At 33.6% G+C, this 14,470-nt stretch overlaps 1 protein-coding gene across 4 annotated transcripts in view; it reads right to left on the reverse strand.

The window, feature by feature from the left end:
• Window positions 1-14,470, reverse strand: part of CPED1 (cadherin like and PC-esterase domain containing 1) — a 251,594-nt gene that overhangs the window by 127,073 nt on the left and 110,051 nt on the right. For all 4 annotated transcript variants that reach the window (XM_033098799.1, XM_033098798.1, XM_033098801.1 and 1 more), the window contains 5 exons: window positions 6,973-7,115; window positions 6,149-6,221; window positions 4,837-5,004; window positions 3,843-3,947; window positions 2,120-2,289 (listed from right to left, as the gene is read on the reverse strand). In XM_033098799.1, the coding sequence (XP_032954690.1) occupies window positions 2,120-2,289; window positions 3,843-3,947; window positions 4,837-5,004; window positions 6,149-6,221; window positions 6,973-7,115 (659 nt within the window). The remainder of the gene's footprint in view (window positions 1-2,119; window positions 2,290-3,842; window positions 3,948-4,836; window positions 5,005-6,148; window positions 6,222-6,972; window positions 7,116-14,470) is intronic.

Consider the following 14,470-nt stretch of genomic DNA (forward strand, 5'->3'; position numbering starts at 1 on the left):
GCATGATGTGCTGGAATACAGCACGGAACTGTGGGCGAGAAGGTCACCTCTATTTCTAATCCCTATGTGCCTTGAGTAAATGATTCATCTTTCCACCACCTCAATTTCCTCATCTGGGAAACATGTATGATATGCATCCTCCTTGTTATACCACATGGACGATAATTAAATACCTACATGCTCATAGGTAAATTTGAAAATAATTAGAATTGAGTATTCTTTCTTCAAATGTTCTAAGAGCAATTAACCTAATTGCTTCCTGATAAAGATTTAAAGTTTACTTGTCTCAGGGTTAACTTCAATAAATCATTCAAACTTATCTTGCTTTTCCTATAAAAGAAAGAAAACATTTCCCCCATTGTTGATGTTAAAGTGACTTTTGATAGTATAGAACATGAAAAGGCAGGTGCACTAATATTTACTACCTACCTGCACGGCAGCATGCCAGACACCGTGCAGTACATGGGTGTTATCGTATGTAATCCTCCTGAAATGATCCATGGTAAGTAGTATAATCCATGTTTCACAGATGTGAAAACTGAGTTCCAGAGGGGTCAAAACGTTTCCTGTCATAATTAAGACACTCCAAAGTTGGGGTTTTTGAATCCAAGTCTATCTGATTCAAAGAAGTCCTGGCCTTTTGTAACTCCATTGAACACTGACCATTAGTAACTTCCCTTATTGGAAGGGCATGAGTTAGAGTTAAGGTTAAATTCAATATTCTGAATTTAGGGCAACTTAATTGGTTAACTTTACAACGTATGTGGAGCTTGAAAAACAAACAAACAAACAAAAAACTCACTAGCTTTCCAAAGCTTGCGTATCTCAAGGGATCTTAAACTTACAAACAGTACTTAAATAGGCTCCTTGGTAAATCAAGTCTGCTCTTCCTCCACGGATAATGACAAATGAAATAGTTCTGGATTCTTTCAGGGAATGCAAGGAACAAACAAAGGGGCATTGAGCTATATTATTTAAAGCCTAATATTCAAACAAACAAAACCTTCTGTCAGACCTACTGCTTCTGAGTCCTGAGGGAATAAGGCCAACTTCATAAAATTGCGGCTGTTAAAGTGAGTTCTTATCCCTGGAAGACGTCCTAAGAATTCTTCAAAATATGATTATTTGTATTTTCGAATTAAAGGAAAACAATGTTTCCTACAGAACTGCTTTCATTATCTCCCGAGGCAGAAGGAAATAAAGTAACGTGGTAGAACAGAAGCCTTTCCTGAGAATGAGGGCAAGAGACAAATGATGACAGCACAGCTATTTCATCTTCCATCTTCCTAGGAGATGTAGGTTTACCTGTTTTCCTGGCAATTGAAACGTCAAATAGTCCCTTAACTCCATCATGTAAAAAAAGAAGCAGGCTTAGTTAAAGGCTTGGGCCCTGCCCTTTGCACCGACTACCGGAGGTGTTAATATGTTCACCTGGCCCTCCTTTCTCTCAGCTCCTCATCACTACCTCTCATTAGAACGGGAATGGACATGGGAGGCCAAGAAATTTTTCTCCCAGCCAAATGTTTCCCTCTGAGAGTCTACCTTGTTTTTTTAAAAAAAGTTCTAATCTTGTGGCAGAGACAGACATATTCAGATAGGTTTTGCCCAGAATAAAGTCATGTCTCAAAAACTCTAAATAATTACTTATGCCATCTTGGCCTCCAATTCTGACTGATAGATCATAAAACAAATCTCACCTAATTCATTCTGTCTGATGCTACCATAATTTAAGGATATAAGATATATATATATATACATATATATATATATATACATATATATACACACACACATATATATATATCATAGAATAAATCATAGAATATAGAATATATCATAGAATAAAATTAGATTGAAACTTTGAGTTTTAAACATTACTTTAGTGTGGAGTCAAGTCCTGTTGGTTTGAAAAACTGTTGGATATATTTTTGTTACAGTGTTTGAAGACCACTAGAATCATTATGGTTTCAGTGTTTTAAAGAAGCTCATTTTCCAGAGCATGAATTTTTGGACACACTTGTTTTTGTTGCTTTCTTTAATGTAGGCAAAGCCTTTTGAAATCAATCTTGAGACTAGAGATTTTTTTGGATTGCACAATTCAAATTTGTGGCTATCTTACCATTCCAGTGGATATAGCTGTGCCTTTTTATTCAGGAGTTGAAATTGCTCAAACACATTTAAAAGAGACCAGTATTGGGTCAGGACTGAACCAGGTTTTCCCATAGGATTTGCCAGATCATAAAATTCACGCATCCAAGATTGAATCCCAGGACTACTTGATGGGAAGAGCTGAGAAGGAATATTCAAAGACAGAATATCAGAATAAGTATGGACAATAAATTATAATGTGTTACTAGGAAAGGCTTTATATTTATTCAGATATTTAAAAAATCAGATGTTTATTAAAAATCCATTTACAGTACTATAATTTAATTTTCTGTGCAGTTGCCAAGGTGAATGCCTTGGCTTTTAATAAGGAACTTTTAATAAGGAACTAATTTTGTTGATGATCATATTTCCAAATAGGGTGAGTTTTTGCTCTCTTTTCATTCAATGTTAGTGGATTTCTCCCTCCTATGGATACCTGAAAACAGCTGAATAACAGTGACTCAGGCAGCAGGAAGTATAAGGAGAAATGCTCTTGCGTTACAAATGAATTGTATCAAGGAGAATGATGTTAATCCTACCAAAAAATGTCTGTGGTTATTCTCTTTTGACTCTGAGAGTCAGGAAATTGGGGTGTACTCTTTCTCCTGCAAAGTAATTCTTCAGTTCCTCCTCACATTGTGCCAAGTGATGTTTTCGGCCTTCACAATATCCTAAATTATGAATTCCTGAAGAATGAGGCCAGCTCTCTTTGATTATCTTTGTATAGTATTGAGCCAAACTGTCTTGAATGTAATATTTACTGTATTTCAATTAATTAAAATGATAATCCATGCGTTAAATTATCTTTGCGGCAATATGCTTACTTTAAATCCTCCAAAATATGGGGTTACATTGTAAAAACAAGTGTCAGTCATTAATTAACTTAGTAAATTAGTTATAAAGTTAGCATATGAAAATATAGATTTTTTTAAGGAAAATATAAATGTTTAATGCAAACACAGTAGTAAATTATCAGTGGGGTTTTAAAATGTTATTTAAGAAGATATTTTGTATAAGCATATTTATGAGGAAAAATACAAATTCATTACAGTCTATCCAAGTGGCAGAACTAGAAACAAAAAAAGTACTGAGAATGCACATATATGTATATATTGTTCTTTGATGTTGACCAATAAATTTACAAAATCCAAGAAAATACACAAAGAGAAAATAAATGTCATTTATTCTTTTAGGCTGAAACCATTAAGTTATAATTATTTATATTTTCTTTCTTTCTTTGTATTTTCTTAGTTTGCTATAGAGTTACAACAAATTAAGGTTTAGGTAGTTTTCCAAAATATTCTTGTTATATTCAATACTATTTGATTTTACACAAACAAAAAGGGTATAATAAGCAGGAAGAAATTTTGCTTACATGTAAATATCCCAAAGCAAAAAGCAAAACTTTCTCAAAAAATTTGGACATTTCCCCCGTATAAACTGTCAAATCCTGGCAGTTATACTAACCCCATATTCTTCTACTTTTAGTAAGTCACATATTATTTGCAAACTATTAAAGAATATGGATTTTGGTCATTAATATTTAGATCTCTGAAAAGAGGAAGAGAGCTTACAAAGATTTCTGCTTCACAAAAAAATATGTTCCCCTAGGTTGAAGTCAAAATTACATAGTTTATGGCTGATTTACTATAATCTCAGTAATCAAGAGGAATCAAATATCATTTTTGCTTTACCAGTTGGTATTGTCCCAAACTCCTAAGTTCCTTTATGAAAGTCATAATTGAGTTAATCTCCTCTAAAGACAGGCAGTGGTTTAGTTCCTTTTGATAGTTTTCACCCTATAATAGGAAGGAAAAAAACAACTCAAGCAATTGCTACAAAATCCAACCACATTTAGCCCCGTTGCTGCCCACTTCATAAACCAATCAAATTCTGAACTCTATAAATAAACAGCTGAGCTAATTAATGCTAAATAACACGTGGTAATTTCAACTTGTAACAAGTGTCTGAATATAAGAGAACTTCATATTTGACAAAAAGGACCTTAGTGAAATCGCTCAACAGGGCTTTGCTGGTATGGTTGGGGAGACAAGCACGTGAGGGCAGGAGATGTGTGACAGTTTGGGAGTGCAGAAGAGTCTCCTTTAGTCTTCAGGTATTGGAGATGGGAGCAGATATATAGAGAACAATATTGAGTATTCTGCACAGATTTTTTGAGGCACCAAGAAAACTTGTATTAACATACCATAAAAATCAACGAATGCTACTCTGAAGCATTACACCCTAATCAAAAGCATCTAACCAAAGATGTTAACCAGATGTGAATGCTTAAAAAAATTAGTATTATAACTCAGGCCCCTTGATGTCCATCTGGAACACTCTCTGCTATTCTAGACTGTCTCCTAAAAGTTCTAGTGTTCCTTTCCAAGTATCCTATAACATATAATATATATTATTCATAATATTCACAAACATTCCTTAGGAATTAGGAAATGCTTTACTTCATTTACAACCCATAATTTCATCATAATCAGTCACTCTTATACTTAGTTGACACAAAAATAATATTAGTCCTCTGGTCAGAAAACTATTAAGAGGTATATTATAACTGATACAAATTACTTGCAAATGAATTATCAAGTTGCTTAAACGCACAATAAAAAAATGGCACCGTATAAAAAAATGACTTGAAAAATAATGTTTGTCAGGGCATAAATATGCACTTACCTTAAATACACCTGATCTGTAAAGTCTCTGAAATATCTCAGAGAATATGGAAAGTGAAGATTCATTAGAGAGGAGAAAAGTGAAAGTGTCTTTCAAAAGGAATTCTTCTGTGTTTTGGTCCTCAAAATCCATATTATTATTATCTTGAAAGTTTAAATGATCATGCACCTGTGAAAAAGGAAAGGCCCAGCAAATGGTTTTCACTAACTCGCTTTGAATGCAGTGGGATAACTTCTAAGACGTGATTCATTTTCTGTTGGATTGTAGATCAGAACTGACATCTAGTGGTCTTTTAGGAGGTCAACAGTTTCATAAAATGTAAGTAATATTCTTTTGAATACACAATTCTTTATAAGAAAATTAACTAATAGATTAAAGTTACATTAGTTTGGCTTGGAACTATTGTAGAAGAATTTGTGTTCATGGAAGATAATATATAACATTTCTGAACAATAAGTTTTCAAGAGCTAAAACAAATTAGTAGATGTGTGAAAAATAATGAATAAACGACCATTAAAAGACATAGCTTCATAACGTTTCAAAATTTTATGGATAAATCTTTGAGCTATTCAATCAAATGTTTGAGCTACATATAATGTAAGCATATGTGAAGTTGAAATCTGGTTGCACATAATTTTATTTTGTTTCTCCTCCTTTCTTCCCACTCCATATACCAAAATAAAGCTCTGTATAGGCTAATTCAAGCAATTGTTTTACAATTTTCTTGCCACAAAGGGTTATTTTAGATTGAAATATGTTGGATGAGATGATTTGAATGAGTTAATTTGGTTTGTGAGGAAGTAAAAGAATCAGAGTATACAAAAAATACTCTTCAATGTACACATAGTTATATTAGAAAAAGCATATATTTCAAAGAAATGCTTGTGGCCTTTTAAAATATAGGCCAATTTTAAACTAAATATCTATATGTAAAGAATAAGAGTTACCTTTTTTTATAACACCATGTGAACAAGCTGGGTAATCTGCTATTTTCTACTATCTTAATGTCTGTTTTTCTACATTAACACATATGTAGCTTTATGCCACATTTATTTCATAAACAGTGGTTGAACCATAGGAAAATCCATGTGTGTTGAGTGAGGACTGGACTCAAATCACACATTCTCCACTCACCAGTTAATTCTCTGAACCACTGTAAATAGAAGCCTGTAGCAAGTTTAATGCAAGTTTCTATTTAGTGATTGGTTACTATGAAAGAACACACACACACTACACACACACACACACACACACACACACACACACCCTTCAGCAAAAGGTGGAAGCTCACGTGAAGCCTTTGCACACTCACCTGCATTACTACAGGGGACCTGAAATTGCCATATCCAATATCAAAAGTCAAAAGCTGAAAACATAACCTGCATCTGAAATAAAAACACAAGGTCACATAAATATATATTTTACTTGCTTCATTTACTCTACTATTAGGTATTATATTATTAATAGTCACTATAACATTTCAAGGTCTGTACTAATTAAAAAGAGCAGTGGCTTGGATAACATAAAATTGCATTCAATTCATGCTTGGATTTGGAATCTGTTTTCTTCGTTACAGAAAATACAAATATGTCTAAAGTATTCATAACACATTAAACTAAACAATGAAGTTATTCTATGAAAACTTAGATGTGGAGAAGGAAATGCTCCTATTCATACTTGCCAAGTATTCTCATTCACCTATAAAGCATGATAAAACTTAATTGGTCACCTCCCAGTTTTGACATACTAGCCTTGGAGAAAAGACATTAAATTATATGCAAATAAACTGAGATATGGAGAGAAGAGTTATTGGATTTTGTTAATAAAAGTCTATAAATATAAATATACCTAGTCAATGGTAAGTGTCTATGATAGAAATAGCTGAGCTTGAAAGGGGCTGTGATTTAAAAATTAACTTAAATAACTGCTTTATTTCTTGTTACCACTATTTAGACACTAACAAGTCTATAACATGCTCTGAAGTATTAGGATCTATAAATTAGGAAACACGGGTTTGGAAGTTCATATTTGTATACCGATACAACATTTTCCAAGTAGCACCTACTTAAGATATATTTTCACTAACAATCATTTCTTAGAGGTAGGTTTTTTTCCAACGTTAAAATTTATTTTTACCTATTGAAGGCCTTTGGTCCTAGAGTAGATGTTCCACTGAATAGTTCCGCCGCGAGCAAGAGTTTGCTAATGGCATCCTTCATATTATCAAAAGCCTGAAGAGGTGAACTGGCTCTCAGGAATGTATCAAAAAAGGTTTGCAGCTGTGAATGAAGTAAAGAATTTCTATGTTGGAACAACATTTCAATTTGTCTGTCATTTCCAAGGTGACCAATTTGAAAGATTCCTTCAGGTTATTTCTCTTTGTCACACTCGAAAACACTCCTTAAGTAGGAAGAGTTGATCATCTCAGGCATACGTATATATCATATTCAGGAAGAGTATGTAATATACAGGAACTATATTATATAATGAATGTATCATATACATAATATATAATATGTATATATTGTATACATTTAAAAAAGATATTATAAGTCTTTCAATTGAATATGGGGTGCCTCTACTTCTTGTAATTTCAATTACGTTACAGGCACTTACTCCATTCTTTTCTCTTTTTGTGGCATCTGATCATGGAGAGTGAAGGGGAACGATAACAGGGCTTGTGATCAGAACTCCCAAGTTTAATTTGTGACTCTACCAATTAGGTGATCTTGGACTTGCAGCTCAATTCTCCAAATTTTGTGTCTTTCTTAACATGGGTTAACACCTACCAACCAGAGTGTTGTGAAACCAAATGAGAAGAAAATGTATTTGAAATCCCCTGTAAAGTATGGGGAAAAGCTTTGCATTAGTATCACTTTTCTGCACATACCAGAACAAAAATAATTATATCAAAGTTGCTTCTTCACAGCATTTTGCTGTGGGAGATCCAGCCAACTACTAAAGAATCTAACAAAATCTCAGTGTCCTCCTTACATTTTAATTTAAGGTTTCACATGGACAGAGAGGATAGGTCAGTATTGCAAAAGGGGAATGAAGCTCAGGTTTATATCTTCTTGGAAATATTATAGTTCGTATCACAAATGGCTATTTTTAATTGCTTAAATATTAAAACAATTGCGACAAGAAATCTACTTCTCGAGAATGCTATAAGACAAATCTCATATTGATTCATAGACTTTGAATAAACATACTCTTTCAAAGTTGAAGAACAAAAAAATATTTTTTTAAAAAACATGAAGCAGGTATTCTATCCATGTTTTGGAAGAACAGACTAAACCTATCTGAACTACTTTAGACTACAAAGGGAAAAACTTTTGTTGCCATGATAATGAAGGACAGATATTGGCACAAACACCTGAGGGAAATGGTAAATGGATCTTTAAAACACACAAGAAAAATTCACCCAAGAGAAACAAAAACTGACTTCATAAACTTTTACCAGCTTAAAAACAGAAACCTAATGAGATACACACTTTAAGACCCTATGAACACATCATTAGCTTTGGCAACGGGGATGTTTTTCCATTTCACTGAGGAAAATGAATGTAATAATTGTACGATCAAAAGAAAACAAATTAATGCTAACACTGAAAATGTTAACACCCTTGAGTCAAAAAACAGAGTAACATTATGTTTTTCCAAATAAAAGTAACTCATCATATTTCACTGAGTTGACCATATTATGTAGAGTTATTAATATTATTGCATTTTCCCATTTTAATGTTTCCTGAATATCACTGAGGTCAAGGTTAATAATTTAAGAAAATTGGAAATGTTTGTGTAGCATCTAAGACATTTAAGATTATTAGATTATATCCTCCGTGGAAAAAATAATAAGCAAATTAATGTCTTAGGGTTATATTTATTCTTCTACTGTGGAAGTGATTACGTCTTAATTTCTGACTATAACAGTGAGCATTGCATATGGGCTGCCAGTACATGAATTCAGTACAACTTTTTTGAGAATTTTACCACATAGGAAGCACTGCGCTCTCATCTTTGGGGGTAAGTATGTAGCACGGTGGTAACACTACAGACTCTAGAGGCACAACGTCTCACATTTAACTTTGGCTCTACCCTGTTACTGCTACATTGTGAGACTTTGTGAGATTAATCAGAGTAACTACTTCAATAAAGGCATAGCTAGGGTTAAATGAAAGAATGGACGTAAGTTACACTGCCACCCAGCACATGTCAAGACTCAGTACATGTTAGCTCCTTTTATTAATTAAAACAGGTCCACAGCCATTTAAAGGAAATTTCAGTTAAAGTAGTTGTTGAATCCAGATTCTCAGAATGCAATGCATGATTTGAGAAACTCAAACTGCCTCTGGGAATTCAAACATTTGTTTCAGCAACCAAAGAAGAACATTTAAAAAGTATACGCTATGCCCTACAATAGGAATGTTTAAAAGAGAGAGAATAATGCTGCAGTGCACACAGGGGTGCATATATGTTTTCAAATTAGCATTCTCATTTTCTCTGAATAAATTCCCAGAAGTGGAATCGCTGGGTCATATGGTGGTTCTATTTTTTTTTTTTTTTTTTTGAGGAATCTCCACACTGCTTCCCATAGGGGCTACACCAGCTTTCCACCCCACCACATAGGTACAAAAATGTCGAATCACTATATTGTACACCTGAAACTAATATGACTAACATAAGAATACATGCCAACCATACTTAAATAAAAAAATAATAATTAGAAAAGAGAGAGAGAGAATAAAGAGGCAGGATGATTGAATGGACCCCTCTAGTGGTATACTGCCCAGCAGAAGTGAAAGAGCAGAACTGAAGGATCCAAATAACTGGCTTTTTTCCTAAGAACTCAGCCTGCTAAGAGAAGGACTAACATCAACCAACCACCATGAAAACAGGGGAAGCAGAACAAAGCTATCTTTATGAACAGAAGTGTGAAGAGAGAAGTGGCACCCAAAAGGCACAATTCAAAACAGAGCGACTTGTTTCATTTTTGTGTTAGTTCTGTTTCCAATTTTTGTCTCTGTATGTATTTCCTTCTATCTTATTGCATATATTTCAATTTATTTAAGCCCTTCAATTCAAAGAAAGTTCTAGATGAGTTACCTCTTCTATTTAATTTACTGAGTATAGTGGCAAGCAAACTCCATATGCCAGAAATGAGAGTAGAACCACTCAAGTGCTTAATAGGTATTTTTTTTTAAATCATCAATTTTCAATAGGTCACTCTGAGAGGACACAGTATTTCTATAATTAACCAACTTAGGCTAAGTGGAAGACTTCTTTGAGTGTCTTGCCATATTGCAATTTGTTACACTAATTTGTATTTCCTTGGTCAAATTACCTGAGTTCTGTGCATCTCAGTGTGCTCAGATGTAGAAAGAGAGAATTGTGCTGGATGATCTCATCAGAAAATGTCAAAGCTGAAATTATTTGCTATTAACTCCATTCAAAACCATAAGAACCTGAAAGCCACATCTCACCCAGGAGCTTTCTTAACTTAGGAACAAACATCTTCACCCTCGTCGTTAATTTAACAATCAAGCCATGAACTCAAATATCAGGGAGACTGCTGTCTCTCTCTAGATCAAGACTTTTAATCAATGTTTTTGAGTTGAATACATATGAAATTATAAGATCCCAAGGAAATCATTGGCAATGACGTAAAAATGAATAAAACAACATCTTAAAACTTTTAACATGACATGACACCATTTTATAAACTACTATATAGTTTCCTCCTTCAGTGTAAAAATGCAGTAAACATTTGGAGCAAAATAAATTACATAGAAAATGACCTTGTAAGAACATGGCTGTCAAACCAGGCAGTGAAAGCTTCACCATTTGTTTGTACTTGTGTACTTGTTTGTACTTGTGTACAAACAAAATTCAAGCAATAACCCAGTAAAGTATTCATAATTTTATATCTATCCATTCAAATATGTATATTACTGAAATATATGAGGTCGGACAATTAAGTGCAAACCCATCCTAGAAAAAGTGCTGCATACCTCATTGCTAAATATCACTAAGGTCACCTTCGAAGTACTCCGCTTGGGAAGCTATGCACTGACGCCAGCACCTAGTCCATCCTTCAAAGCAATTTTGGAACTCTTTTACTGGAATGGCCATCAGAGCTATCATCGTATTAACCTTGATATCCTGAATGTCATCAAAATGTCTTCCTTTCAATGTTTCATTTATCTTTGGATAAAGAAAGAAGTCATTGGGGGCCAGATCAGGTGAGTAGGGAGGATGTTCCAACACAGTTATTTGTTTACTGGCTAAAACCTCCCTCACAGACAGTGCCGTGTGAGCTGGTGCATTGTCATGATGCAAGAGCCATGAATTGTTGGCAAAAAGTTTAGATCATCTAACTTTTTCACTCAGCCTTTTCAGCACTTTCAAATAATAAACTTGGTTAACTGTTTGTCCAGTTGGTACAAATTCATAATGAATAATCGCTCTGATATCAAAAGAGGTTAGCAGCATTGTTGCACCGAATTTGCGAACTTAATTGTCAGACTGTGATACACAGATGATCAAAATTATCAATTAAAATGAAAGCACAAGAGGAACTGAGAAGAACTTGAAAATTTTGCAGGAAAGCTTCAATTCGGTCGTTGAGATCTCAAAACACTTTCAAGGTGCCCTCGTATCCACCCCATTCCCTCACCCCATAGCTCTCAGCCACTCACATGCTAAACTCTGAGCTTTGCCTGATTATTTTCCTTTATCTTCCCATAAGACCTTGCGAAAACTGCTCTCTACGGCAACACATGTCATTCAGTGTTAAACTGGTTGACTTTCTTGTCTGCTCTGCACTTGCCTATGACATCTTTTAAGGCAGAAGTTGTACCATTTTATCTTTTAGTGGCCAGTACCTAATGCAGAGTAGGTATTGCATGAGTACCGTTGAATAAATAAACCCAAGTATAACATTACAAAAACCACAGATACTTTGATAAGAGAAATAGTTTACGGGAGCTTCTGGATAACATATTTTTCTCTTTAGAACATCATGATTATCTTGTTTCCATCTTGTGAGAGAGGAAGGACATGCATTTTTCTGGTGCCTTGTAATCAACCTTTGAAAAATAGAAGCTTACAGCTGTTCGAGAGGATTTTTGAGATAAGAAAATTTAATCTAAGAGTAAAAACAAAGAATGAAAGATTAACCAATATTGGAGTTCTTTTTAAGCCATGTTCATGACTAAAACTGTAGGAGAGTACTGATATTACAATATTTTGAACTTCAAGTAGTGTTTAATATCATTATACCTTACTAAAGTTTATTAGAATTTCTCTGAAAATTATTGAGTAAGAGAGAACTTTTCATCTCAAAATAAATAAGATAAAATTATTTTGCACCAACAAGCATATGAAAAGATGCTCAATATCACTAATTCTTAACGAAATGCAAATCAAAACCACAATACGATATTACCTCATATCCATTAGGATAAGCACTATAAAAAAAAACATAAAATATTAAGTGTTGATGAGGATGTGAAGGAATCAAAACCCTTGGGCACTATTGGTGAGAATATTAAATGGTTCAGCCACTATGCAAAACAGTATAGAGGTTCCTCAAAAAATCAAAATTAAAATTACCAGTAATTCAAGTTCTGGGTACATAGCCAAAATAATTGAAAACAGGGTTCCAAAGAGATATTTACATACCTGTGATAATAGCCAAATTATTTACGATAGCCAAAAGACGGAAGTAACTCAAGTGCTCATCAGATGAATGAGTGGATGAACAGAATGTGCTAGGTACATACAATGGAATATTATACAGCCTTGAAAAGGAAGGACAACCATGGATCAACCTTGAGAATATTATGCTAAGGGCAATAGTCCTGCCATAAAAGATACTGTATGATTCCACTTACATGAGTTATCTAGAGTAGTCAAATTTACGGAAACAAAAAACAGAATGGTGGCTACCAGTGGCTATGGGGAGAGGGAAATGTGAAGTGTAATGGATATATAATTTCAGTTTTGCAAAAACTTCTGGAGATTGGTTGCATAACAATGTAAATACATTGAGCACTACTGAACTGTACACTTCAAAATGGTTAAGATGATAAATTTCATGTTATAAATATATCGGTTATAAAATATATATGACTTTATTATATACATAAAAAATAAATTTATTATATATACATACATATATAGAGAGAGATTTATATATATATATGGTGGGACACAAAGTCAAGAGAATGATTGTCTCAGGTTGTAGTCAATGCTTAAAAAGAAATAGCACATAAGAGCTCAGACTCAGTTTTATCCAGAGGTAAAACTAAAGGCATTAAATTAAATACATGAAATCCAAGATTCTAGGTTCTTTGTCCAAATTAAAAGGAAACAAAGATGCATTCAAATCTTCCTATTTTTATTACAGTTGGAATATATGTCTACATATTCTTGGTGTTCTTCTTGGTGTTTTGATTAATATTATTACTCTGCTTTGTATAGACTCAACTGAGATCTCCGTCTGACTCTGATATAACCAGTTTCTCATCCAGGCTCAGGCAGAACTCTTAAAATGTATCCAAAGGAATCTGAATACCTCAGGATTTTATCTCAATCTAATATATTTTGTATGTGAAAGTGTTTTTTATCATCCTATAATTTTCAATAAGAAAGATATGTTTATAAATTTAAATTTTTAAGATTTTAGTTACCATATTCTTTTGGTATACAAAAACATTTTTTCTTCCAAAAAAGTCATGATTATAATTATCAATTGTACACAATTGGGAAGAACAATAGAAATATATCACAAATCTTATGAAATAATTTCTAAAATAAACAAGTAAGTTTATATTGAAAATGTACCTCTAAGATGAATATGATTTCTTTTTATTCAATTAATTTATATATCCAGTGAGGAAATATTACTTATTACTAGAATGACAAGGGTTCAATATAAGTATTAATATTTTCAATTGAAGCATAGAGAAAACTTGTTCACATGAATACACAGATGTGAACGGAAGAGTTTAGTTATCGCAACAGACTTCATTCTTTGAACTCCTTCCAAGGTATATGAAAAAAACACAATGATTTATCATGAAATATTTAATTTTGTTAAAAACTGAAAATAATCGGAGTTGTGAAGGATTTGTTACCTAGTGAATAGCATACTTCACTTTTTATAATGAAAGCATATTTAAATTAGTCTGTTTTAGGGGTTTTTTGTGAATTTTTTTTTCACTCTGGAGCAATGATCATATTAGGGAGAAAGCAGAGAACTTTCTTTTGAAGAGCAAAGAGGTATCTGTGAAAGGGACGGGGAAAGAAGAATGTGCTTCACAGATGTCGTCTCAGCAAGATCCAATTTTAGCAATATATGCACATGAAAGATGAAGTTATGGGAATTTATTCTTGAAATTATCCATGTGCTTGTGAACCCCTTTAGGGGTGTATATGGGTCCCCAGAGGCACATGACACCACCTGAGGATCACAGCTCTGGATGTGTCTGGCCCAGGGTTACCCACCTGCCTGTCGCACATCAGAGGGCTGTGGCAGGAGAGGAGGAGCTAATGAGCTTTCTGCACTCTAGGAAGAAGTCTTCTTGGTGTTTTATTAGAGGGACATGATTTAGGAAACAATCTGATATTT

This window comes from Rhinolophus ferrumequinum, chromosome 26 (assembly GCF_004115265.2).
Source record: "Rhinolophus ferrumequinum isolate MPI-CBG mRhiFer1 chromosome 26, mRhiFer1_v1.p, whole genome shotgun sequence".
NCBI lineage: Eukaryota > Metazoa > Chordata > Mammalia > Chiroptera > Rhinolophidae > Rhinolophus > Rhinolophus ferrumequinum.